The 24,971-nt window shown below is 44.5% G+C and overlaps 2 protein-coding genes across 4 annotated transcripts; one reads left to right on the top strand and one right to left on the bottom strand.

Annotated features, from left to right (window-relative positions):
- Positions 1-140: 140 nt before the first annotated feature.
- Positions 141-9,979, top strand: LOC115103651 (zinc-binding protein A33-like). 2 transcript variants are annotated; one of them, XM_029624492.2, is made up of 6 exons: positions 141-572; positions 3,179-3,274; positions 3,430-3,660; positions 3,804-3,826; positions 6,796-6,914; positions 7,068-9,979. In XM_029624492.2, exons 1-6 carry the CDS (start codon positions 234-236, stop codon positions 7,607-7,609), a joined length of 1,350 nt encoding a protein of 449 aa, XP_029480352.1. In that variant the 5' UTR covers positions 141-233; the 3' UTR covers positions 7,610-9,979. The 2 variants fall into 2 exon arrangements, with proteins under 2 accessions (XP_029480352.1, XP_029480351.1); XM_029624491.2 differs by lacking the exon at positions 141-572 and adding an exon at positions 1,277-2,268.
- LOC115104357 (long-chain fatty acid transport protein 1-like) lies at positions 8,409-24,659 on the bottom strand. 2 transcript variants are annotated; one of them, XM_029625797.2, is made up of 13 exons: positions 24,164-24,658; positions 23,595-23,762; positions 23,000-23,394; positions 15,624-15,791; positions 12,829-12,898; positions 12,584-12,675; positions 12,312-12,421; positions 11,952-12,161; positions 11,618-11,744; positions 11,329-11,466; positions 11,001-11,165; positions 10,213-10,359; positions 8,409-10,065 (listed from the first exon to the last, which is right to left on the bottom strand). In XM_029625797.2, the coding sequence occupies exons 2-13, from the start codon at positions 23,759-23,761 to the stop codon at positions 9,908-9,910; spliced, it is 1,947 nt and encodes a 648-aa protein (XP_029481657.1). In that variant the 5' UTR covers position 23,762; positions 24,164-24,658; the 3' UTR covers positions 8,409-9,907. The 2 variants fall into 2 exon arrangements, with proteins under 2 accessions (XP_029481657.1, XP_064866434.1); XM_065010362.1 differs by lacking the exons at positions 8,409-10,065; positions 10,213-10,359 and adding an exon at positions 10,750-10,864 and having other exon boundaries at positions 24,164-24,659.
- Between the last annotated feature and the right edge of the window lie 312 nt (positions 24,660-24,971).

Raw genomic sequence — 24,971 nt, forward strand, 5'->3', positions numbered from 1 at the left:
TGTAATGCAACAATATAGGAAAAACGCCAAGGGGGATGCATACTTTTGCAAGGCACTGTAGATATTCATTGGGCTGCTATTCAATGTCACTATAAAGTTCACACTTGATTTACAAAGATTGGAGTTAAATAAATGTCAGAGGGGCGAAGGCTCACAGGCCAGCGTAACCATATCTGAGCCACTGCGGCCTATTATAGATGCATACCGGAGTCCAGCTCTAGCTCTGTGGGAAAATGGAGGCCAAATCTTCCACTCTCCTGGAGGATGATGATCTCTCCTGTGCTGTATGTAGAAAGGTCTTCTCTGTTCCCGTGGTTCTCAGCTGTCATACCTGTGGCTGTAGCTTCTGCAATCTCTGTCTGGATGAGTTCTGGGAGCAGCAGGGTTCTGAAATCTGTCCCCTGTGCATTATCGACTACCCTGGAGGTCCTCAGAGAACGTGTGAGGAACACAGGGACAACCTGAAGATCTTCTGTGTCACAGACCTGCAGCCTATCTGTGATTATCATTGGTCAGTTGACCATAAGGATCACAAAGTGTACCCAATAGCTGAGGCAGTGGTGTACTGCAAGGTAAGCTGCGACAGCAAATCCATTTAGTGTTTAAATCTATTCCCAGTGTAGGAGTTGATCCTTGTGGGCTAACTCCCACTACCCAAACTATTAGGTTACTATAATAATAGTTTCGGCAACCAGAATCCACATTCAGCTAAATGCCACTAAACTTTGATAAATAGTCCCTAAGTGTGCCCAAAAGTGTTGCTGTTCTGATGTTCCTGTTATAAAACCCATGATTCTGGTTTGAATGAGAGCATCAGGCACCAGAAAGCTGAACAGGACAACAAAATGAATACATTAAAGGGATAGTTTGCTTTTTAAAAGTTGGGCTTATTTTCAACTTCCCCAGGATGTTGTTGTTTCCACCAAACCGTTTTAAATGAGCTTGCTGGTTATTTAGTAACATCCAGAAACAACAACACCCTAGGTTGAAAATGAGCTAAACTTTTTAAAAACAAACCATCCTTTTAAGACATTATAGGTCTTACAACCACATCATAATGCATTGTACCTGTAGGCTTTGTGTAAAGTGTTACCAACAAATGCAGGTTAGACATTTACAGTGACTAAAATTGACTTATTTAGGACAACAACAAAAAAAGTAAATTATGGCCCATTTGTACAACAATTTAGTACCCTGGGCTGGACCATTCTTGGACCCTGGGCTGTTTTTAGGACAGGAATTTGTCAAATGTTAGACCCAGCACTTAGTCAAGGCTAAGTTGGACTGTGGAAAACTTTGCAGGGGTCAGTGGAGGGGTATTTTCTTACCCTCCTCCCTCCCACCTAATACATTCTCTCCTTCTATTAATACCCACCGTCTTCCCATCTTTTCTTGGTTATTGTGTTTGTTCCCAGATGGAGCGTATCATTCTTCTGGAATACGCTGGCCCCACCAGTCTTGTGACTTTAAATGATCAAATGAGTATTGCATCACCCTCATCAAAATGTTATTGGCTGTATAAGGCAGACCCCCTTGCATCATCACTCTGACGTGCCAATACCCACCTTTCCAACAACACTGATCTCAGAACACTGCGTCAATGAAATGGGACTATCACTCACTCTCTGGTCTTCCTTAAAATATATCTGGTGGATAGCTGTGATTTATCATGCAGTGGGAGGTGTTTATTTGCATATCCACTACTCAAGCAGATGGAAGCCCTATGGACATATTCATTTCCTTTAAGCATTAAAGTTTAACTGAGGTAGATCCCAGAGAACCCTGGCAACAGCGGTGGGAGGAGCATAGTAACCTTATCTGACCCTGCTGCTGCTCCAGCCCTGTTTTAAAAACCTGACAGGCAGAATGACGTCCAGGCACCGCGAAGACAATCTCTCTTGCCCCCTCTGTGGAATTATCTTCAACCAGCCCGTTGTGCTCTCCTGCAGACACAGGTTCTGTAAAACATGCCTCCAAGACAGCTGGAGTACCCAGGACAGTGAGGACGACTGCCACTTCTGCCCCCTATGCTGGAGACGTTCCTCCATGAATGAGATTGTGGTAAACACCATTCTGGAGAAGACCTGTGAGTCCTTCAGGAAGGAGATGAGCAGCAGGAATAACCCTATGGGGTGTAAGGAACACGGAGAGACACTCTCACTCTTCTGTCTGGACGATCTGCAGCCCATCTGTGTTGCGTGCCAGACGTCGGCGGTACACAAGGGGCACAGGCTCTACCCCATTGGGGAAGGTGCACACGACTGTAAGGTAGGCGAACACAACCTTGGTTGTCTTCACTGTGCCGTCAGTGTCACTGTCACTGAATGTGTCACTCATCATCCATACCCTCGCTCTTAACTTTGCTTGTCAGAGGGAAACTAACTTTCATCTGTATGTTCAGTCTCATCTAACCTCCAGCTGCCATCCTTTTCCGCCCGCATTGTCAAATAACGCTTAAAACTTTCACAAGTTGCTAAACCAGCAGCACTTCTTTCATCATGAAAAGGAATATATTACTTTTTTAGTTTTTAGTTTGACAGTTTTGTTTTGCAAAACCGTGTGTGTTATAGAAACCATCTTTGACACAGTGGGATGGTTAACAGGGGGGTTTGGAAAAGTTGATCATTCTATTAATACATTCATATGTTGGGTTGGTCGATGCTTGGGCCCCTGGGAGGAATGAAACCAGATCCCAGGTCTCTCAAGTGTACCCCCCTACGTTCCCCTCCTCCCCTGGCCCACCAGCTGTCCTTGACCCTGTTCTAGGAACAAGAAACATTTTAATGTTAGAATTGAATTCTCAAAGACAACATCAACAGAGCATGGATCATGAGCTTCAGTGTACCTCAATGCAGAAAACTCAATGTCCAAACGTTCTACATTGCTTTGGCACGTTGACTTTCTGAATCTGTGTGTAGTCTTTTGTTTCATCATCGTCTCCACCCTCGCTGTCACTTAGTCACATGATCCAGACTCTGTTAATGTTGCATTAGCTAGGTCCAGCTATCAATTGATCTGGATCTTCCAGTCAAGGAGGCATTGAGAACCTTTACACATGCAGCTGAATGCTGTGATGGGGCTGCGATGCAGCGGTACCTGACAGATGAAAGCCTGGCTTATGGCCAGTCTGATCCTGTAGTATGTGTTAAAGTGTAAATATCTTGCCATTACATTCCAGGAGGAACTCAAGACCGCGTTGACCCCATTGAAGGAGAAGCTGCAGCTGTTCAAGAAGGCTATGGTCGTCTGTGATCAAACGGCAGAGCACATCAAGGTGGGATATTGTATTTCTAGCACTTTAGAAAGATTTTGTTGGTGTCCTTTCTGGATCAATACATCTTCTAATGCTCATGGAACCCATCATCAGTAATGTAACCTGGGTTCATTGAGGGTTTCAGGTCTTTCATGTCTAAACATGTCTAATTCCAGAACCAGGTTGAGCATACTGAAAGGCAGATAAAGGATGAGTTTGAAACCCTTCGCCAGTTCCTGAGAGATGAGGAGGCAGCCAGATTGAATGCTCTGAAGGCAGAGGAGGATCAGAAGAGTCTGCTTCTAAAGGAGAAGATTGAGGAGATGTCCAACGAACTGACGTCCCTCTCAAACACCATCAGAACCGTAGAGCAAGAGATGAGGTCTCAGGACATCCCATTCTTACAGGTATACACAGTATGAAGTTAAACCCTACTTACAGTACAAAGGGAATTCCCAAAGCAAAATAAAGACTCAAATATAGAAACATAACATGCATGTGGAATATTGTAGCTGTCCATCTAAAAGTGATACATTTACTTGCTTTTCAGAACTACAAGGATATCATCAAGAGGTAAGTGGAGTCAGGAATATCCATTCATTTGAGCCACGGGTTGATGTCATGAGCTAACAGAGGCAAAATACAAAAATAGACAGAGACCCATACTGCCTCACTATCATGTGCCCATAATATACTAAGGAAAACAGTCATCTAGCTACTGAATGTGGCAGACACATCTAAGGCTAATGTGTGTTTCAGATTCAATTATTATCTTAACTTATGCCTAGAATCAATCAGATCAATCTTTAACCAGCGGTGTCAAAGGTGTAACTGTGTTGGAGCTGTCAAAATGGTGAGCAGAAGCTCTTGCTCATAGTCACAAAGCCACACCCCTCCCACTCAAATCAAATCAAATTTATTTATATAGCCCTTCGTACATCAGTTGATATCTCAAAGTGCTGTACAGAAACCCAGCCTAAAACCCCAAACAGCAAGCAATGCAGGTGTAGAAGCACGGTGGCTAGGAAAAACTCCCTAGAAAGGCCAAAACCTAGGAAGAAACCTAGAGAGGAACCAGGCTATGTGGGGTGGCCAGTCCTCTTCTGGCTGTGCCGGGTGGAGATTATAACAGAACATGGCCAAGATGTTCAAATGTTCATAAATGACCAGCATGGTCGAATAATAATAAGGCAGAACAGTTGAAACTGGAGCAGCAGCACAGTCAGGTGGACTGGGGACAGCAAGGAGTCATCATGTCAGGTAGTCCTGGGGCACGGTCCTAGGGCTCAGGTCCTCCGAGAGAGAGAAAGAAAGAGAGAATTAGAGAGAGCATATGTGGGGTGGCCAGTCCTCTTCTGGCTGTGCCGGGTGGAGATTATAACAGAACATGGCCAAGATGTTCAAATGTTCATAAATGACCAGCATGGTCGAATAATAGTAAGGCAGAACAGTTGAAACTGGAGCAGCAGCATGGCCAGGTGGACTGGGGACAGCAAGGAGTCATCATGTCAGGTAGTCCTGGGGCATGGTCCTAGGGCTCAGGTCAGTTGAAACTGGAGCAGCAGCATGCCCAGGTGGACTGGGGACAGCAAGGAGTCATCATGTCAGGTAGTCCTGGGGCATGGTCCTAGGGCTCAGGTCCTCCGAGAGAGAGAAAGAAAGAGAGAAGGAGAGAATTAGAGAACGCACACTTAGATTCACACAGGACACCGAATAGGACAGGAGAAGTACTCCAGATATAACAAACTGACCCCAGCCCCCGACACATAAACTACTGCAGCATAAATACTGGAGGCTGAGACAGGAGGGGTCAGGAGACACTGTGGCCCCATCCGAGGACACCCCCGTACAGGGCCAAACAGGAAGGATATAACCCCACCCACTTTGCCAAAGCACAGCCCCCACACCACTAGAGGGATATCTTCAACCACCAACTTACCATCCTGAGACAAGGCTGAGTATAGCCCACAAAGACCTCCGCCACGGCACAACCCAAGGGGGGGGGGGGGGGGCGCCAACCCAGACAGGATGACCACAACAGTGAATCAACCCACTCAGGTGATGCACCCCCTCCAGGGACGGCATGAGAGAGCCCCAGTAAGCCAGTGACTCAGCCCCTGTAATAGGGTTAGAGGCAGAGAATCCCAGTGGAAAGAGGGGAACCGGCCAGGCAGAGACAGCAAGGGCGGTTCGTTGCTCCAGAGCCTTTCTGTTCACCTTCCCACTCCTGGGCCAGACTACACTCAATCATATGACCCACTGAAGAGATGAGTCTTCAGTAAAGACTTAAAGGTTGAGACCGAGTTTGCGTCTCTGACATGGGTAGGCAGACCGTTCCATAAAAATGGAGCTCTATAGGAGAAAGCCCTGCCTCCAGCTGTTTGCTTAGAAATTCTAGGGACAATTAGGAGGCCTGCGTCTTGTGACCGTAGCGTACGTGTAGGTATGTACGGCAGGACCAAATCAGAGAGATAGGTAGGAGCAAGCCCATGTAATGCTTTGTAGGTTAGCAGTAAAACCTTGAAATCAGCCCTTGCTTTGACAGGAAGCCAGTGTAGAGAGGCTAGCACTGGAGTAATATGATCAAATTTTTTGGTTCTAGTCAGGATTCTAGCAGCCGTATTTAGCACTAACTGAAGTTTATTTAGTGCTTTATCCGGGTAGCTGGAAAATAGAGCATTGCAGTAGTCTAACCTAGAAGTGACAAAAGCATGGATTAATTTGTCTGCATCATTTTTGGACAGAAAGTTTCTGATTTTTGCAATGTTACGTAGATGGAAAAAAAGCTGTCCTCGAAATGGTCTTGATATGTTCTTCAAAAGAGAGATCAGGGTCCAGAGTAACGCCGAGGTCCTTCACAGTTTTATTTGAGACGACTGTACAACCATTAAGATTAATCACGTTGAAAGTTTAAAATGAGAAAGTTTAGGCAATATAGAAATAATGACACTCAAATAGAAAATCACAAAACTAAATAATAAGGATTTGTATCAGCGTAATTCAGGTGTAGATTACATCTCAAACTCCAGGATTTGAAATTGTAAACAAGGCGACTCCGTGCAGCCAACAGCAATGTCCACTTTAGGTGTAATGCCAGGAGCCGCTTGTGTATTTGACAGCTCTAACACAGTTCCACCTCAGACACCACCAAAACAACAGCTATGCGGATTTCGGCTTAAGCGTAACTGATGGAATAGAGCATTTAAAGCTAGACTCAGTGATATGACGCAGGTGCACAAAGTAAACAAAATAAAAGGCTATACTTCTTAGCTGTTTTGGTACCTACCACGCTCTAACAGCATGAAGCGAACCCATGCACACATTGATACTGTGTATGACTGTGTGAATGTCTTGCATCTCGCTCATCGCAATATCTACCTTTAATAAAAACAGATCATCATGTTAAAATGAACTTTACTTTGACACAAAATAGCAATAAATATGATACAATCTATCATACATCAATTTCATGGTAAAATAATATATATTTTCGCTGGTATAATAGACAGGATATGACTCATCACTGAATGTCGTCATTCCAGAACCTGGCATATGCCGCTGGATCCAAAGATGATTCCTGGAACTCTGATTGATGTGGCAAAGCACCTGGGTTCTGTAAAGTTCAACATCTGGGACAAGATGAAGAGCATCATTCAATATAGTGAGTATTAATAAAATATGAGTCGGTAGAAGTGACTGTACTGTTTCCTCACAGGAAATAAAGTTATTCTATATATTTCATTTAACCTCAGTTCTGCTCTTTCTATCATCTCTGTCTTCCATTTGAGGCTCATATCTTCCCCTCTCTCCCCAGCTCCTGTGACTCTGGACCCCAACACAGCCGCTAGCTGCTTCATCCTGTCTGAGGATCTGACTGTGGTCCAGTGCTGCTCCCAGGTCTTCAAGCTCCCAAACAACCCCGAGAGGTTTGACATCAGTGCTGAGTTACTGGGCTCTGAGGGGTTCTGCTCTGGCCTCCACAGCTGGGAGGTAGAGGTAAAGGCTAACACATACTGGGTGGTAGGCGTGGCCAGCGAGTCCATCAACAGGAAGGGCAAGCACGTGCTGACGCCAGCCGAGGGCTTCTGGACTATACGATTCCGCAATGGCGAGCACAAGGCGTGCACGGCACCGTGGGCGCCCTTGACCATGATGAGGAAGGAGCCGCAGGTCATCAGGGTGGTGTTGGACATGGACAGGGGCAAGGTGACCTTCTTTGACCCCCGGGAGAGGACGCCCCTCTATACGTTTACAGACCTCATCTCACCCCGGGTGTTTCCTTACTTCTGCACTGCCTGTAAGGAACACCCACTGAGACTGCTGCCCGTCAGGCTGTCTGCTGCTGTGGTGCTCTAGAGGGCTCCATGGGGGTTCATTACTAACAAGCAGTGGAGGCTCAATTACTTACAGACAGATCCAGTTGAGTTTACTACCTAGTCCTAGATGATGAAGGCTGATCACTTGGGACAGTCTGGAATAAAGCATGTAATGGTCTTATGTTTGTGAGTATTATGTGTCTACAGATGATATACACTGAGTATACCAAACATTAGGAACAACTTCCTAATATTGAGTTGCACCCCTTTTGTCCTCAGAACAGCCTCAATTCGTCAGGGCATGGAACACATTCCACGGGGATGCTGGCTCATGTTGACTCCAATGCTTCCCACAGCTCTGTCATGTTGGCTGGATATCCTTTGGGTGATGGATCATTGTTGATATACACAGGAAACTGTTTAGCGTGAAACACCCAGCAGCGTTGCAGTTCTAAACACTCAAACCGGTGCCACTGGCACCTAAAACCATACTCCATTTATATTGCCCATTCACTCTCTGAATAGCACATATACACAATTGTCTCAAGGCATAAAAGTCTTTCTTAAACCCGTCTCCTCCCCTTCATCTACACTGATTGAAGTAGATTTAACAAGTGATAGAAACAAGGCATCATAGTTTTCACCTGGTCAGTCTGTCATGGAAAGAGTAGGTGTTCCTATTGTTTTGGACAGTCAGTGTACATGTTGACTTGAAAAGTAGCAAGTCTTGAAATAGGTAGACCTGAAACTAGTTAGCAGCTCTAAAACGGTACAAGTTTGTCCTAGAATGTCAGAGCCCTTATAACTCTGTTCTGAAACACAAAATAAAATAACACTGGTGTCTTTTACAAACCTTTATTTTGAGTTACACCTAAACAAATGTATGAAAATGGAGACCTAGAATAATGTTCCCAATCAATTATATCTACAATATTACTCTGAGAAATTGCTTTATTACATAATAATAGGGCAACCATGATTGTTGACTAATTGACAGATTTTGAAGATATTGTTTAAATAATGCTCTTATGTATTGGAGTTCCCTAGTCAGGTTAAGCATAAAACCCCAATAGTTCCAGGACACACAGGGCTTCCACAAGGCACATAATATCAATGTGTGTGAACCTGAGTGGTCAGTCAGTGCATATCATCCATTACTTCAAACATGTTACGTAATCAGGTTTAGTTTTACATTTAAAAAAAAATGTAATCGAAACTCCTACAGTTAGTGTTCGGAATAAGAGGCATGTTCAGCTGTGGCATGGTCTATCATACTACTAACACACAGGTAGCAACACCTCATCCAACATGGACACTCAAGTATTGCTAAAAACCTGTTCAGTATTTTGTTCTTTACATGGTGGCACACTACTATTACAAGGTTGGGAGCAAATAGCCTGGAACACAATCTTCAAGAGACTGGTATCTCAACGACTGTGGTATATTCAGTCCCAGCTCTCATTTCCTTTACACTCTCATTGTAACAAACAGACAAATGCTGTCATTGTAACAGACATCCTGGTTTCATGTGAAAACTTGCTCTGCTCTATGTGCATTGTAGTGTTGAAGGCTTGAACGTTTTCATTTGGCTATACTAAGAAACAACACAAATGAAGAAATACAAAAGAGGGAAAAAGCCCTCATCCAACCTTGTCCTTGGACGTTATTGATACAGTGTTAAAAGATGGTTTTGTAACAGTACTAAGGTTTCCCTATTGATTGATCAGTAGCCCTTCAGTCCCCTGATCTAGACTAGATCCAGGGAGAAACACTAATACATGGAGACTTCAGCAATAACACTACTTAAAGCCTGCAGGTGTACTGCTTTATAACGTGTTCTAAGCACAGATGAGCCTTTATAATATGTTATTTTCCACAGCGTATGAACATATCAAGTTGAGACAGGATCATTATGAGTTGATAAGACATTATAAGGGGTCATGCATGCTTATGACAAGTCTTGCAATGCATTATAACGGCATGATCAGGATTTCCACTCCAGCATATCACAGTCTCCAGTATCTGACACCTTGACAGTTACTTTCCTAAAGCCGGTGTGCACATGACTTTCATGATCCTAACATGGCTGAGCCTCTCGCACTAAACGACCATCTTTCCTGTCGTATTTTGTTGTCTTGCCAACTTAGTGGTGCCATACTAAACCACGTGGCACAGACAGGGGTCACACACTACAAGATTCTTCACTTGGTCGTGAGGATTGTCCATACCACCGTGTCTCGCGAAAACAGTTATGTGTTTAGATTTAACGTAGCTACAACAAGCTGTGGCTCAAAGCAGCCTCATAAACATGTGTAAACCCAGCTTAAAATAGTCAATCTCATAGAGCCATTCTACCCTCCACTATAGCACTGTGTAGCTCCTCATTCACAGCCTCATAACGCCCTGCTCTGGAGTTCAAAAAGTAAATCTGGTCGGTTGATAAGCGCGGATCGTATCCCTCCCTCTGCAACCGGGTCTTCTGGATTTTAAAGGTACCTAGGAGGAGGGAAACAAAGACAATTGGTCATTAGTATATTTGATTATTTCTTGGAATGAGCATTAGACGCTTTATGCAAGGACTTGTAAAAAATACAATTGATGGATATTTCACATTAGAATTAGCCTTGTGTCCAGTCCACTCACCTGTGGTGTCTACTTGTGGGGAGATGCGTAGGAACACGGGACGGGCGTAAGGGGGCAGGGCCTGTTGGACCTCTCGCAGGAACACATCACAGTCAAATGTCCCTGTTGGGTCTGCGATGGCAGCCATCCCTGCCTTCCCTTCCACATCTACAGGGAGACAAACAACACGCCAGGCTTTTCACAACACCATGCTGCTAAGGGCCAAAGTCTTCCTAATCACACAACCTCCCTGTAGACTGGTCCAGTTTAACATTTATTTAACAGGGACAATGCTGTCAAATCAACATTTAAAAGGCCCAATTCAGCTGTTTTTACATCAATATCAAATCATTTCTGGGTAACAATTAAGTACAATAGTGATTTTTTCCCATTAAAATGTAAAAAATAAATAAACAAATAGCTTTAAAAAAAAAAAATTTTTAAACTTTCTCAAGCAAGAATTTGGCCTGGGAGTGGTTTGAGAGTAGAGGAGACAACTGAAAACTAGCTGTTACTGGCAGAGAGGTTTGGAACTCTTATTAGTCGAATTACCATCTGGTGATGTCACCAGGCAAGCCGAAACTCCACCCATGCAAAACCAGCCGATTAGAAGTTCCTGTGTAGATCATATTTTCAACCAGCAACTATCAGGAAATAGCACTGGTTTCATCAGCTGTACAATGATACAAAACACAGGGAAAACAGAATTTTGACTGCACTGGGCCTTTAAGTGGAGATTAAGTCCTGGTTTCACCTCCTGTCACTATCATACATGTAACATGGTGCACATAATGTGAACTTCATCTCACCTGGTACAGATACCCCATACACAGCCACATCGGCCTGGCCCAGCAGACCACTCAGTGTTCCCTCCACCTCGGTGGTGGAGACGTTCTCTCCTCTCCAGCGGAACGTGTCTCCACTGCGGTCCCGGAAGTACATGTAGCCTAGCTCATCCATCACCAACACATCCCCTGGGAGGAGGTAGAGAGAGGTGAGTTGATGACACATTACATTGTGGTAAAGATAATGAAAAGATAAGAACTGATATAATAGCACTAATTCCAAGTATGATAATCGAAGTAAACATTACATCCATAATTATTGTTAAATCACACTAAGAGCCTGTGGGTTTACCTGACAGATATGCCGAGTCATTTTTCTTGAAGACATTGTTGGCGATCTTCTTCCTGGTGGCATCCTGGTTGGCGTAGCCATCAAACCTCCGTAGCGGATCCTGTTGGTTGATCCTTCCCACCAGCAGCCCTGGCTCCCCTGAAGAGAGGAGCCGTACATGGAGAGGTCACTATCCAAGTGTCATTATGAATCCCTTTTTACATACATTTTTCACAACATGCTTTACAGTTACCCAGGTTAACATTTGTAAAAGTCCTATATTTATCAATATTGGTGCCCATTTACTTACCAGGACGGCAGGGCACACACAGGCCGTGCCTGTCCCTCACCAGCGCCGTGGTCTCCTCATTCACTTTCATGAGGCGGATTGGGTACACATTGGGCAGGATGCGGCTGTTGAACCCACAAGCTCCCACCTTGTCAGTGGAAAAGACATAAAAAAGTATTTGATACCACAGGAAGATCCTTTTATGTAAATAAGAAATAATAATGGCCCAAGAATAGATCCTTGAGGTACACCACATTGTGGATCTATAAAAGTTGCATTCTTTAGCAAAAATATATGGCTCACTATTATTTACATACTTTTTGAGCCAGTTGACAACATTACCCATGACCCCTACCTTGCCGTCCATGTTGGCGATGCTGCAGTTGCATTCGGTGGCTCCATAGAACTCCCCTACCTGGGCCACACCAAAGCGCTCGGTGAAGGCCTCCCAGACACTAGGACGCAGCCCATTCCCCACCGCCAGGCGAACCCGGTGACCCTTCTCAGAAGGCCGCACCGGCTGGGACAGCAGGTAGCGACAGATCTCCCCTATGTACTGCACCACCTAGTGGACGGATGGGGAACAGCATAGACATCAGATTTAAATTCAATGCGGGTTTCAATCAAAAATCTTGTAGCTGCACATTGACCACCTAAGAGTCAGATGTTCTTCCTATGCTCATAGAAAAGGATACACAAGCTTATTTCTACTTACAGTGCAGTTGTGCTTGATGCAATCTTCCCAGAAGCGACTGGCTGAGAATTTCTTCTTCACCACCACAGTGAGTCCATTGATGAGACACTGGCCTACACCCATGATATTACCTGTAAAGGAGAGGAACATTGGACAGCCAGTGAGGGTGACAGGTTGAGGAGGAGAATCAGGACCACACTGTCAGACCAAACCAAATGACTCCTGAAAGACAGTGGAAGGTGATGGGACAGAAGCAAAAGATGGAGAGATGGATGAAGAGAAGACACACACACCTGCAGAGTGGTAGAGGGGAAGGCAGTCGTAGATGATGTCATCCTGGCGCATGCGGAAAGCATGGTAGCCAAAAGCAGCGATACGGTAATACCTGAAGATAGAACACAAAAAGGATTCAATAATCAAATACATGAATGCAGTGGGTGCTAAGCTATGCTATAGCACTGGGAATTACCATACGCAGAAATACACCAGACAAGTGTCTCGCTGCTGGATATTAGGATGCTGAGACTGAGAGACTCACCGACTGTGCACCACTATGGCAGCTTTAGGGAGTCCTGTGGTGCCTGAGGTGTATATATAGAACAGACGATCTGTTGGGGTTGGTGGTTGTGGGGGAGGATGGAGAGAGGAAAGGGTGAAGAGAAGGACAGGGAGGGAATGGGAGGGTGGAGGAAGGATAAAAGGGAGGGAAGAGTGAAGCAGGGGAGGATGGAGAGAGGAAAGGGTGAAGAGAAGGGTGGGGGGGGGTGGGAGGGTGGAGGAAGGATAAAAGGGAGGGAAGAGTGAAGCAGGAGAGGATGGAGAGAGGAAGGAAAGGTTAAATAACATGACATTCTATTTACAACAGTGAGACTGACACTCACAACCACAGAGAGACAAGTGGTAACTGGTACCCACGCAAACCAAGATGCCGACACCCACTCACACTGTCCTAAATGAGAACACAGAGACCCCATTTAGCAAAAACCCGGCATCTCCATAATACTCTCTGGGAAGGCCAGTTGACTGACTGGGCTGCCCACTGATACGCCTGAGACTGACTAAACAATACCCTAGAGAAAGTTTCCCAAACCTCTTCTCAAGTACTCCCAGCCTGTTCCACTTATTAAATCTATTCCCATTCTAGTACACCTGATAAAAAATAAATAAATACATACAGTTGAAGTCGGAAGTTTACATACACTTAGGTTGGCGTCTTTAAAACTCATTTTTCAACCACTCCACAAATTTCTTGTTAACAAACTATAGTTTTGGCGAGTCGGTTAGGACATCTACGTTGTGCATGACAAGTAATTTTTACAACAATTGTTTACAGAGATTATTTCACTGTATCACAATTTCAGTGGGTCAGAAGTTTACATACACTAAAGTTGACTGTCTTTAAAAAGCTTGGAAAATCCCAGGACATTATGTCATGGCTTTAGAAGCTTCTGATGGGCTAATTGACATCATTTGAGTCAATTGGAGGTGTACCTGTGGATGCATTTCAAGGCCTACCTTCAAACTCAATGCCTCTTTGCTTGACATCATGGGAAAATCAAAAGAAATCAGTCAAGACCTCAGAATTTTTTTTAGACCTCCACAAGTCTGGTTCATCCTTGGGAGCAATTTCCAAACGCCTGAAGGTACCACATCCATCTGTACAAACAATAGTACGCAAGTATAAACACCATGGGACCACACAGCCGTCATACCGCTCAGGAAAAAGATGTGTTCTGTCTCCTAATGATGAACGTAATTTGGTGAGAAAAGTGCAAATCAACCCCAGAACAACAGCAAAGGACCTTGTGAAGATGCTGGAGGAAACAGGAACAAAAGTATCTATATCCACAGTAAAACTAGTCCTATATCAACATAACCTGAAAGGCTGCTCAGCAAGAAAGAAGCCACTGCTCAAAAACCGCCATAAAAAAAGCCTCTGGTCTGATGAAACAAAAATATAATTTTTTGGGCCATAATGACCATCGTTATGTTTGGAGGAAAAAGTGGGATGCTTGCAAGCCGAAGAACACCATCCCAACCGTGAAACACGGGGGTAGCAGCATTATGTTGTGGGGGTGCTTTGCTGCAGGAGGGACTGGTGCACTTCACAAAATAGATGGCATCATGCAGTAGGAAAATTATGTGGATATATTGCAGCAACATCTCAAGACATCAGTCAGGAAGTTATAGCTTGGTTGCAAATGGGTCTTCCAAATTACAATGACCCCAAGCATACTTCCAAAGTTGTGGCCAAATGGCTTAAGGACAACAAAGTAAAGGTATTGGAGTGGCCATCACAAAGCCCTGACCCCAATCCCATAGAAAAATTGTGGGCAGAACTGAAAAAGCGTGTGCGAGCAAGGAGGCCTACAAACCTGACTCAGATACACCAGCTCTGTCAGGAGGAATGGGCCAAAATTAACCCAACTTAATGTGGGAAGCTTGTGGAACGCTACCCGAAACATTTTACCCAAGTTAAACAATTGTGCGCTGCCCTATGGAACTCCCGATCACTGCCCCGGGAATGAACCAGGGTCTGCAGTAACGCCTGTGCCTTAGACCGCTGCGCCACTCAGGAGGCTGATAGATCTAATCAAGGGCTTGATGATTAGTTGACAGGTTAAATCAGGTACGCTAGTACTGGAATAAATCAAATACATGGAATTGGCTGAGGGTATGTGAGGAGAAGTTAATTTGCCCTGGAGATAAGTTCATACTAACAACACATTATTTACTTAAAGCTCAGCTGACACCTGGAGCTGTCAATCAAAGCCACATCTGCCCTAGACTGAATCTGTGACACGCATACCAAAAAATAACCAGGACTGAGTAGAATACAAAATCACCAGGAAATTTTAAGGAAAGAGCTTTGAATTTAGTCTTGGTAATTACAGCTCTTTGTCTGAGCGAGACAGTGAGTGACAAGGAAAAGTGACTGAACTGTTTTATTTCACTTGAAAAAGTGAGGATGACAGTGGAATATTCATGTGGAAAACACACCATGCATACAGATCCATTTTTTTCTTGTGGCCATTTTTTACCCATCAGCTCTGACCTACTAAGCTGTCAATGTGAGATGGGTATTAGCAGATAGTTATGGACTCCAGCTAAACTGTTTTACATATTGCGAGATACATTTTATCTTGTTGGAGACTGGCCAGAGATTGTGAGGTATATGTTACCTTGGCATAGTAGTGTGTATTATTATGGTGTTATACACAATATTGCTTTCTGAAATGCTTCAAAATAAGTGTCCAGCCACAGGTGAGTTATAGGAGACTGTTATAGGAGACTGGATGAACAATAAGATGTGAGGGGAAGGAGGACACTCACCATTGAAGCTCTTGGGTGGGATGCAGGGAGGAGGGGGCAGTGTAGGGGCAGAGGCCAGGATATAGTCCAGATTCTGGGCAGACAGGGAGGCCAGACAGTCTACACTGAGCTCTCCTGTACAAAACCGCACCATCGACGGGCTCAGGGATGAGCTCACCTCCAACATGGCTGAGGAGACAAAGAAAGAGAGGAGGGAGGGAGAGAGAGATAGAGGAGTGTGAGGCAGAGATAGAGAGAAATATAATATCTAATATAATATCTAGTTAACAGAAGAAATAATATCTAGTTAATATCTAGTTAACAGAAGAAAGGAAGACAAAATAAGGACAGAAGAAAAAGGAAAAGAAAAAGGACAACAAAGTGAAACCTCTAAAGAAACAAGAGACCATAATACAAGAAACAGCACTATAGAGAGATATAAAGTAATGTTGTGTATTTCTTCTAAGGACTGAATTCTAACATAATTCTGCCAAGCTTGATACAGCTTCAACTAGCACCGACGTGTCAAGTGAGAGGTGTCAAAGCCCATTAGCCCAACAATGGCAGGAGAGTCACACAGTCTACCCCAACCAAATGGAGAGGCCTTAGAAGCTCCCTCCTGCTGTTCAGAGGTAATTAAAATACAGTACCCTGTGCATGTAAAGAATAATAAGGCAAGAAAAGATTACAAAATGAAGCTCCTTATGGAAAATCAAGAGACACTTTTTGCTGACTATTACAAAAATGGGAACATCAGCAACCTTATCTTCCACACAAACCATCCCCTGGCATGGCACAGTGCTATATTAGCACACTACCCTCTTGTTACGAGAACGGGGATTAACGAGGGGTGGAAACTCAGAATACTTGATAACGAGGACTCTGAGTCAAGTAATATAAATATCTATAAGTCCGGAACAGTAATGGCACAGGTTAATCACAAACAGTTTCAGCTGGACTTTCACCTAATCAAAGAATTAGCCCAGCAGGAGAAGCTCTCCCTTGATAAAGATACCCCCACACCGAGCGGGTCAGACCAGACCTCTTCATTATGTAACCCCACAGACGAGCAACCCCCAGCAGAGAGTCAACCTCCCAGCACAGATTACCACTCCCTCATTGAAATGAAGGACAAATTCACCCAGCTGGAGATAAGGCAGGTGGAGCTGGAACAGCAGGTGATTACACTTCAGTCAGCACAGACCCAGACAACAGTCCAGCACAACAACAGCCCCTTAACCAGACCCGGAGAGCTGGAGGTGGACAGAGACATATCTGCACTTTGGACAGTGGTGAGACAAATACAACAGGAGAAAGAGGAGCAGAACAGAGCACTAGAGGAGAGTGTCAGACTGCTGGTGGAGGAGGGGATGGAGGAGAGGTTGAGGGGATGGAGGGAGGGTGAGGGGATGGAGGAGAGGTTGAGGGGATGGTGTGCGACAGAGAACAACCCACTAGAGAGGTGGCCACCCCACAGAGAAGCCAGCAGAACAGCCCACCTCAGCACCCAACAAAAGTCTCGACACCACAGCAGAACAGTCCACACCAGACCCTGACCATAGAGTCGACATCACAGCAGAACAGAGAAATGAAGAACCCCAAGCCCAGCGGCTCTCACCCCCTCTGAGCACCCCCCTGTCAGCCTGCCTGATAGCCCTTCTGACAACCCCCCACACCCACTGAGGACAAACACAAGACACAGATTGTACTACTTATGGACTCAAATGGGAAATATATAGAAGAAAAAAAACTTTTTCCCAAACACAGTGTGTCTAAACACCCAGCGCGCCCTAGACCTTCTGTCTGAGGCCAAACTAGGGTCACCCAGCCACATAATAATACACACAGGCACAAACGACCTGAGAGCACAGCAAGAAAGAGTGGCCACAGCACTGAAGTGAGTGATTGAAAAGGCTTCTTCTACTTTCCCCAACGCACAAGTGGTTATCTCCACCCTGCTACCACGAAAAGACTTCCACCCTGCCACAATACAGTGGGTAAATGCAAGTATTTCCCGTGACTGTGCCTCAAAACCAAATGTTTTCCTGGCCCACCACTCCACCCTGGACTTGAACAGCCTCTATGACCAGGTCCACCTCTACAAGGCAGCAGTGCCCACCTTTGCCCGAACTCTAAAGGACATCGCTCTCAAACGTATCCCCAACACTTCACACAGGAGCAACAGATCAATAGACACCCCACCCAGACCGGCGAGACACCCTCCCAGACCTACAGGACCCCCCCCTGGACCTACACATAGAGGACCCACGCCAAGAGGAATTACATCCAGACCACCGCACACCCAGACACATCCACCCCAACCAATCAACACCCCCCGTCAACCATGCCCACACCCCATTTAGGCCCCCTCAGATCAGACCTATGCCACTCCTGCCCACCCCATGCACCCCACCCCCCGCAAAGAGGGCCTCAACATGGAAGCCACACATACGCCCAGGTAGTGAGCGGGCAAACAGTCCCAACCCCCACTCTCACACTCGCCCAAGCCAATGGCATGTACCAGATGCTCAGCAGGCTCTGCTCACACTTACTGGCCTGAGGCCAAACCACGACCAACAACAATGGACACTCTATGGAACAAAAAGCATTCACTATATCATCCTGGAATATCCAAGGCCTGAGGTCATCTGCCTTTGGCCTGAAGAGCAGAAACCCGGACTTCACCAAAGAAATTGGTAACACAGACATTGTCATCCTGCAAGAAACCTGGTATAGAGGAGACAGACCCACTGGTTTCCCTCTAGGTTACAGAGAGCTGGTAGTCCCATCCACCAAACTACCAGGTGTGAAACAGGGAAGAGACTCAGGGGGTATGCTAATTTGGTATAGAGCAGACCTAACTCACTCCATTAAATTAATCAAAACAGGAACATTCTACATTTGGCTAGAAATTCAAAAGGAAATTATCCTAACAGAGAAAAATGTCCTCCTGTGTGCTACCTATATCCCCCCACTAGAATCCCCATATTTTAATGAAGACAGCTTCTCCATCCTGGAGGGCGAAATCAATCATTTCCAGGCCCAGGGACATGTACTAGTCTGTGGCGACCTAAATGCCAGAACCGGACAAGAACCTGACACCCTCAGCACACAGGGGGACAAACATCTGCCTGGAGGTGACAGCATCCCCTCCCACATATGCCCCCCTAGGCACAACTATGACAACATAACCAACAAAAACGGGTCACAACTCCGTCGCACGCTGGGTATGTACATAGTCAATGGTAGGCTTCGAGGGGACTCTTATGGTAGGTACACCTATAGCTCATCTCTTGGCAGTAGTACTGTAGACTACTTTATCACTGACCTCAACCCAGAATCTCTCAGAGCGTTCACAGTCAGCCCACTGACACCCCTATCAGACCACAGCAAAATCACAGTCTAATTAAACAGAGCAATACTCAATCATGAGGCATCAAAGCCAAAGGAACTGATTAACATTAAGAAATGCTATAGATGGAAGGAATGCAGTTTGGAAACCTACCAAAAAACAATTAGGCAACAACAAATTCAATCCATTTAGACAATTTCCTGGGTAAAACGTTCCACTGTAATAGTGAAGGTGATAACTTGGCAGTAGAAAATCTTAACAGTATATTTGACCTCTCAGCTTCCCTATCAAATCTAAAAATCTCAAATAGAAAACCGAAGAAAATTAACAATAATGACAAATGGTTTGATGAAGAATGCAAAAATCTAAGAAAGAAATTGAGAAACCTGTCCAACCAAAAACATAGAGACCCGGAAAACCTGAGTCTACGCCTTCACTATGGTGAATCACTAAAACAATACAGAAATACACTACGGAAAAAGAAGGAACAGCATGTCAGAAATCAGCTCAATGCAATTGAAGAATCCATAGACTCTAACCACTTCTGGGAAAATTGGAAAACACTAAACAAACAACAACACGAAGAATTATCTATCCAAAATGGAGATGTATGGGTAAACCACTTCTCCAATCTTTTTGGTTCTATAACAAAGAACAAAGAGCAAAAACATATACATGATCAAATACAGATCTTAGAATCAACTATTAAAGACTACCAGAACCCACTGGATTCTCCAATTACATTGAATGAGTTACAGGACAAAATAAAAACCCTTCAACCCAAAAAGGCCTGTGGTGTCGATGGTATCCTCAATGAAATGATCAAATATACAGACAACAAATTCCAATTGGCTATACTAAAACTCTTTAACATCATACTTAGCTCTGGCATCTTCCCCAATATTTGGAACCAAGGACTGATCACCCCAATCCACAAAAGTGGAGACAAATTTGACCCCAATAACTACCGTGGAATATGTGTTAACAGTAACCTTGGGAAAATCCTCTGCATTATTATTAACAGCAGACTCGTACATTTCCTCAATGAAAACAATGTACTGAGCAAATGTCAAATTGGCTTTTTACCAAATTACCGTACAACAGACCATGTATTCACACTGCACACCTAATTGACAACCAAACAAACCAAAACAAAGGCAAAGTCTTCTCATGCTTTGTTGATTTCAAAAAAGCCTTTGACTCAATCTGGCATGAGGGTCTGCTATACAAACTGATGGAAAGTGGTGTTGGGGGTAAAACATACGACATTATAAAATCCATGTACACAAACAACAAGTGTGCGGTTAAAATTGGCAAAAAACACACACATTTCTTCACACAGGGTCGTGGGGTTAGACAGGGATGCAGCTTAAGCCCCACCCTCTTCAACATATATATCAACGAATTGGCACGGGCACTAGAAAAGTCTGCAGCACCCGGCCTCCCCTGCTAGAATCCAAGTCAAATGTCTGCTGTTTGCTGATGATCTGGTGCTTCTGTCACAAACCAAGGAGGGCCTACAGCAGCACCTAGATCTTATGCACAGATTCTGTCAGACCTGGGCCCTGACAGTAAATCTCAGTAAGACCAAAATAATGGTGTTCCAAAAAAGGTCCAGTCACCAGGACCACAAATACAAATTCCATCTAGACACTGTTGCCCTAGAGCACACAAAAAACTATACATACCTTGGCCTAAACATCAGCGCCACAGGTAACTTCCACAAAGCTGTGAATGATCTGAGAGACAAGGCAAGAAGGGCATTCTATGCCATCAAAAGAAACATAAATTTCAACATACCAATTAGGATTTGGCTAAAAATACTTGAATCAGTCATAGAGCCCATTGCCCTTTATGGTTGTGAGGTCTGGGGTCCGCTCACCAACCAAGACTTCACAAAATGGGACAAACACCAAATTGAGACTCTGCACGCAGAATTCTGCAAAAATATCCTCCGTGTACAACGTAAAACACCAAATAATGCATGCAGAGCAGAATTAGGCCGATACCCACTAATGATCAAAATCCAGAAAAGAGACGTTAAATTCTACAACCACCTAAAAGAAGCGATTCACAAACCTTCCATAACAAAGCCATCACCTACAGAGAGATTAACCTGGAGAAGAGTCCCTAAGCAAGCTGGTCCTGGGGCTCTGTTCACAAACAAACACACCCTACAGAGCCCCAGGACAACAGCACAATTAGACCCAACCAAATCATGAGAAAACAAAAAGATAATTACTTAACACATTGGAAAGAATTAACAAAAAAACAGAGCAAACTAGAATGCTATTTGGCCCTACACAGAGAGTACACAGCGGCAGAATACCTGACCACTGTGACTGACCCAAAATTAAGGAAAGCTTTGACTATGTACAGACTCAGTGAGCATAGCCTTGCTATTGAGAAAGGCCGCCGTAGGCAGACATGGCTCTCAAGAGAAGACAGGCTATGTGCTCACTGCCCACAAAATGAGGTGGAAACTGAGCTGCACTTCCTAACCTCCTGCCCAATGTATGACCATATTAGAGAGACATATTTCCCCCAGATTACACAGATCCACAAAGAATTCGAAAACAAATCCAATTTTGAAAAACTCCCATATCTTTTGGGTGAAATTCCACAGTGTGCTATCACAGCAGCAATATTTGTGACCTGTTGCCACGAGAAAAGGGCAACCAGTGAAGAACAAACACCATTGTAAATACAACCCATATTTATGCTTATTCATTTTATCTTATGTCCTTTAACTATTTGTACATTGTATATTTATATATAATATGACATTTGTAATGTCTTTACTGTTTTGAAACTTCTGTATGTGTAATGTTTACTGTTAATTTTTGTTGTTTTTCACTTTATATATTCACTTTTGTATATTATCTACCTCACTTGCTTTGGCAATGTTAACACGTTTCCCATGGCAATAAAGCCCTTGAATTGAATTGAATTGAGAAAGGGAGAGAAAGAAAGAAGGGAGAGAGAGAATAGGAACAGAAGAGGGATAGAAGAGGGAGAGTAGAGGGATAGAAGAGGGAGAGTAGAGGGAGAGTAGAGGGATAGAAGAGGGAGAGTAGAGGGAGAGTAGAGGGATAGAAGAGGGATAGAAGAGGGAGAGTAGAGGGAGAGTAGAGGGATAGAAGAGGGAGAGTAGAGGGAGAGTAGAGGGATAGAAGAGGGATAGAAGAGGGAGAGTAGAGGGATAGAAGAGGGAGAGTAGAGGGATAGAAGAGGGGAGAGGGGAGAAGAGTTGAGGGAGAGAGAGGGAGAAGAGTAGGAGAGGGATAGAAGAGGGGAGAGAGAGTTGAGGGAGGGAGGAGTAGAGGGATAGGGAGGGAAGAGGGAGTTGAGGGATAGAAGAGGGAGAGTTGAGGGATAGAAGACGGAGAGGGAGAGAGACGAGTGAGCCACAGGATATTTCAGAAGTGGACTTTAACTGGGAGAGTGAATACAGAATTGAAAGGTAGTTATCGATTAACTACCTGGTCAAGGGAAGAGACAAATCATAATTACAAGAATGATAGTGTACTGATGCATTATGCATAGAATGTGAACAATAAAAGTGCAACAAAACAAATGAGCAGACAGAACATCACTGTTGACCCAGACAAGCAGAAAGCCAGACAGAATACTGACATAAGCAGACTGCTGCCAGAAAGACTGTCGACCCACCCAGACAGAATCCACAGACGGAATTCTGAGATGGAATATTGCAACAGACCATCAGAAAAAAATTGTTGGAACGCTTTATAATGACAGATGTCTGAAATAAGCAGACGTAAGACTGTTGCCAGACAGTTGACCCACTCAGATGTACAGAGACAGAATTCTGAGATGGAATATTGCAACAGGCCATCAGAACATTGGAAATTATCTTTGGAATGCTTGCAAGAAACCTGCATTGACTGATTTAGGACCAGTTTTGCCTTTTAAATCATAATGAATAAGAGGAGTGACCCGATCCTTGGTCAGTACTCGTACTCTGAGACGCTTTGTGAATACAGACCCCAAACCCCACATTTCACCATCTCTGAATTCCACCTACCACCAGCCAGCTCGGCTCCGAACACAATCCCTCTGGACACAGACACTCCAACACAATGCAGGAGAGCGTCCCTCCGCAGGTTGAAGTTGATGAGTGCTGCCTCCACTCCCACCTTGGCCAGGCCCAGCCAGAGGGCCACCTGCAAGGGCCGGCTCTCCATGAAGAGGGCTACCACATCCCCCGGGGCCCAGCCCTGGGCCAGAGCCCATTGGGCCACAGCGTTAGACAGCAGGTCCAGCTGGGTGAAGGTCCACGTCTCTGCTGTGGCATCGTAGATGAGGGCGGGTTTATTTGGGTGCTGCTTCACCGTCTGGGCAAAGATGGAGGGGATATTGCTGTTGCGCCGTAGGTGGTGCCACAAGGCTATCTTGACTCGTAACAACACGTAAAGGCCACTGGAAGGAGTACAGAAAGGGAGATTAGGGAGAGAATGTCACTATTTTACCATTACCTATAGTGATGATGACTAACTAGTAAAAGGTACATTTCCTGAAGAAAATGTGTGTGCCTGCTTCAGCAGTCTAAATGTTTTTTTAATGGTAGTAGAATTTGATGTAAGCACACCTCATATTCTTAACAAATTAAAGGCACCCACTTTAGGTCTCTTTTGGCAGTACGGACTACGATGTAGAGGTACTTCCAACCACCTGTGCCCAGAAAGACCCCGAAGCCTGCTGCTAAGCTCCAGGACCAGGGGACCCCGAAGAGACGCAGCAGACCCAGCGATCCCAGAGACAAAGAGGCACTCGCTGCATTGCGCATCCTAGCAGTGGAGGAGAGGAGTTTCAAAGGGTTAGAAGGGTGGGATAAGTGAGCGAGACAGGCCTACAACATGGTGTTAAAATGTAATGGCAGAGGGGTAAGGATAGAGGGTGTACTACACTTGGCAGTGGAGGACAGAGAGGTAAGAGTGCTTTTGGACCAGTCTCTCTTGTAAAAATGACTAACTCGACTAATTTGAACAGTGGAAATGTAAATATGTGTAATGAATTAAAAATTAAATGTGAGGTAGTCACGACCTTATAGTATGGCTTACAGGATTACATACTGTATAGTTGGTGTTTGAACCGTGATTTATTTGTTGTTTTAGGCTGGCTAGTTAAAGTGCAAAAATGTTATCATATAATGCAGCGTTGCCTACAGAGCGTAGGCCTGGTCTCTTACCTATGATCATACACGACCCGACGACGAACTATTTGAGAGCAATGTCCCTAACCTTTCACCTAGTAACCGAGTATTCTACAAAACGTTCAATAGCGCTTTAACCACTACCAGGCTTGTATACAAATTAGAATCGCCACCACACGCTGTTGCGTTCGTTGCGAGGATAACATTTATCATTTGAAATATTGCTACATTAATACGTATCTAAATGTTACAACAGTTTAACTGTCACCGCACCAAATTGCTATCAGAACAACGCCTCTCCTGAAACAATGCATCAATTTATGAACATCAAATGCATAGCCTACGCGCTCTAAAGAATTCTGAAACAGATTCACTAAATGATGGAATGACTAGACAGTTAATGGATACTTATCTATTTGTAGTAGCCGAAATATAAGAATCACAGTACTATGTACTCCATATTGAATGTTATTGCATTGCGACGACCACCAACCGCACCGCCCAAATAGTATCGTCCTTTCTCTGTGAACTCAGCCATTAGCTCCTCATCGAATTACCGACTCAATCCCATTGGCCGATGTTATGATGACGAAGGAGAATCCGCCTCTTGACCCGCCTGTTTCAGGTTCACTTCATCCAGTTGACCAATGATTGCACGTGTTGCTACATATGAGAATATAAAATCACATTCAACAAATACTGTGTACTGTATACAGATATCCTACTGATACGATATATGTGTGTGATGCAAAAAGCCCTGATCTATTCTCTACTTTTGTCATACAGAGGCTCTCGGGTAGGCTATACTTTCCTTATGAGTCAAATAGCTTTGACCTCTACAGTA

The sequence above is a fragment of the Oncorhynchus nerka genome, linkage group LG26 (assembly GCF_034236695.1).
Source record: "Oncorhynchus nerka isolate Pitt River linkage group LG26, Oner_Uvic_2.0, whole genome shotgun sequence".
Lineage (NCBI taxonomy): Eukaryota > Metazoa > Chordata > Actinopteri > Salmoniformes > Salmonidae > Oncorhynchus > Oncorhynchus nerka.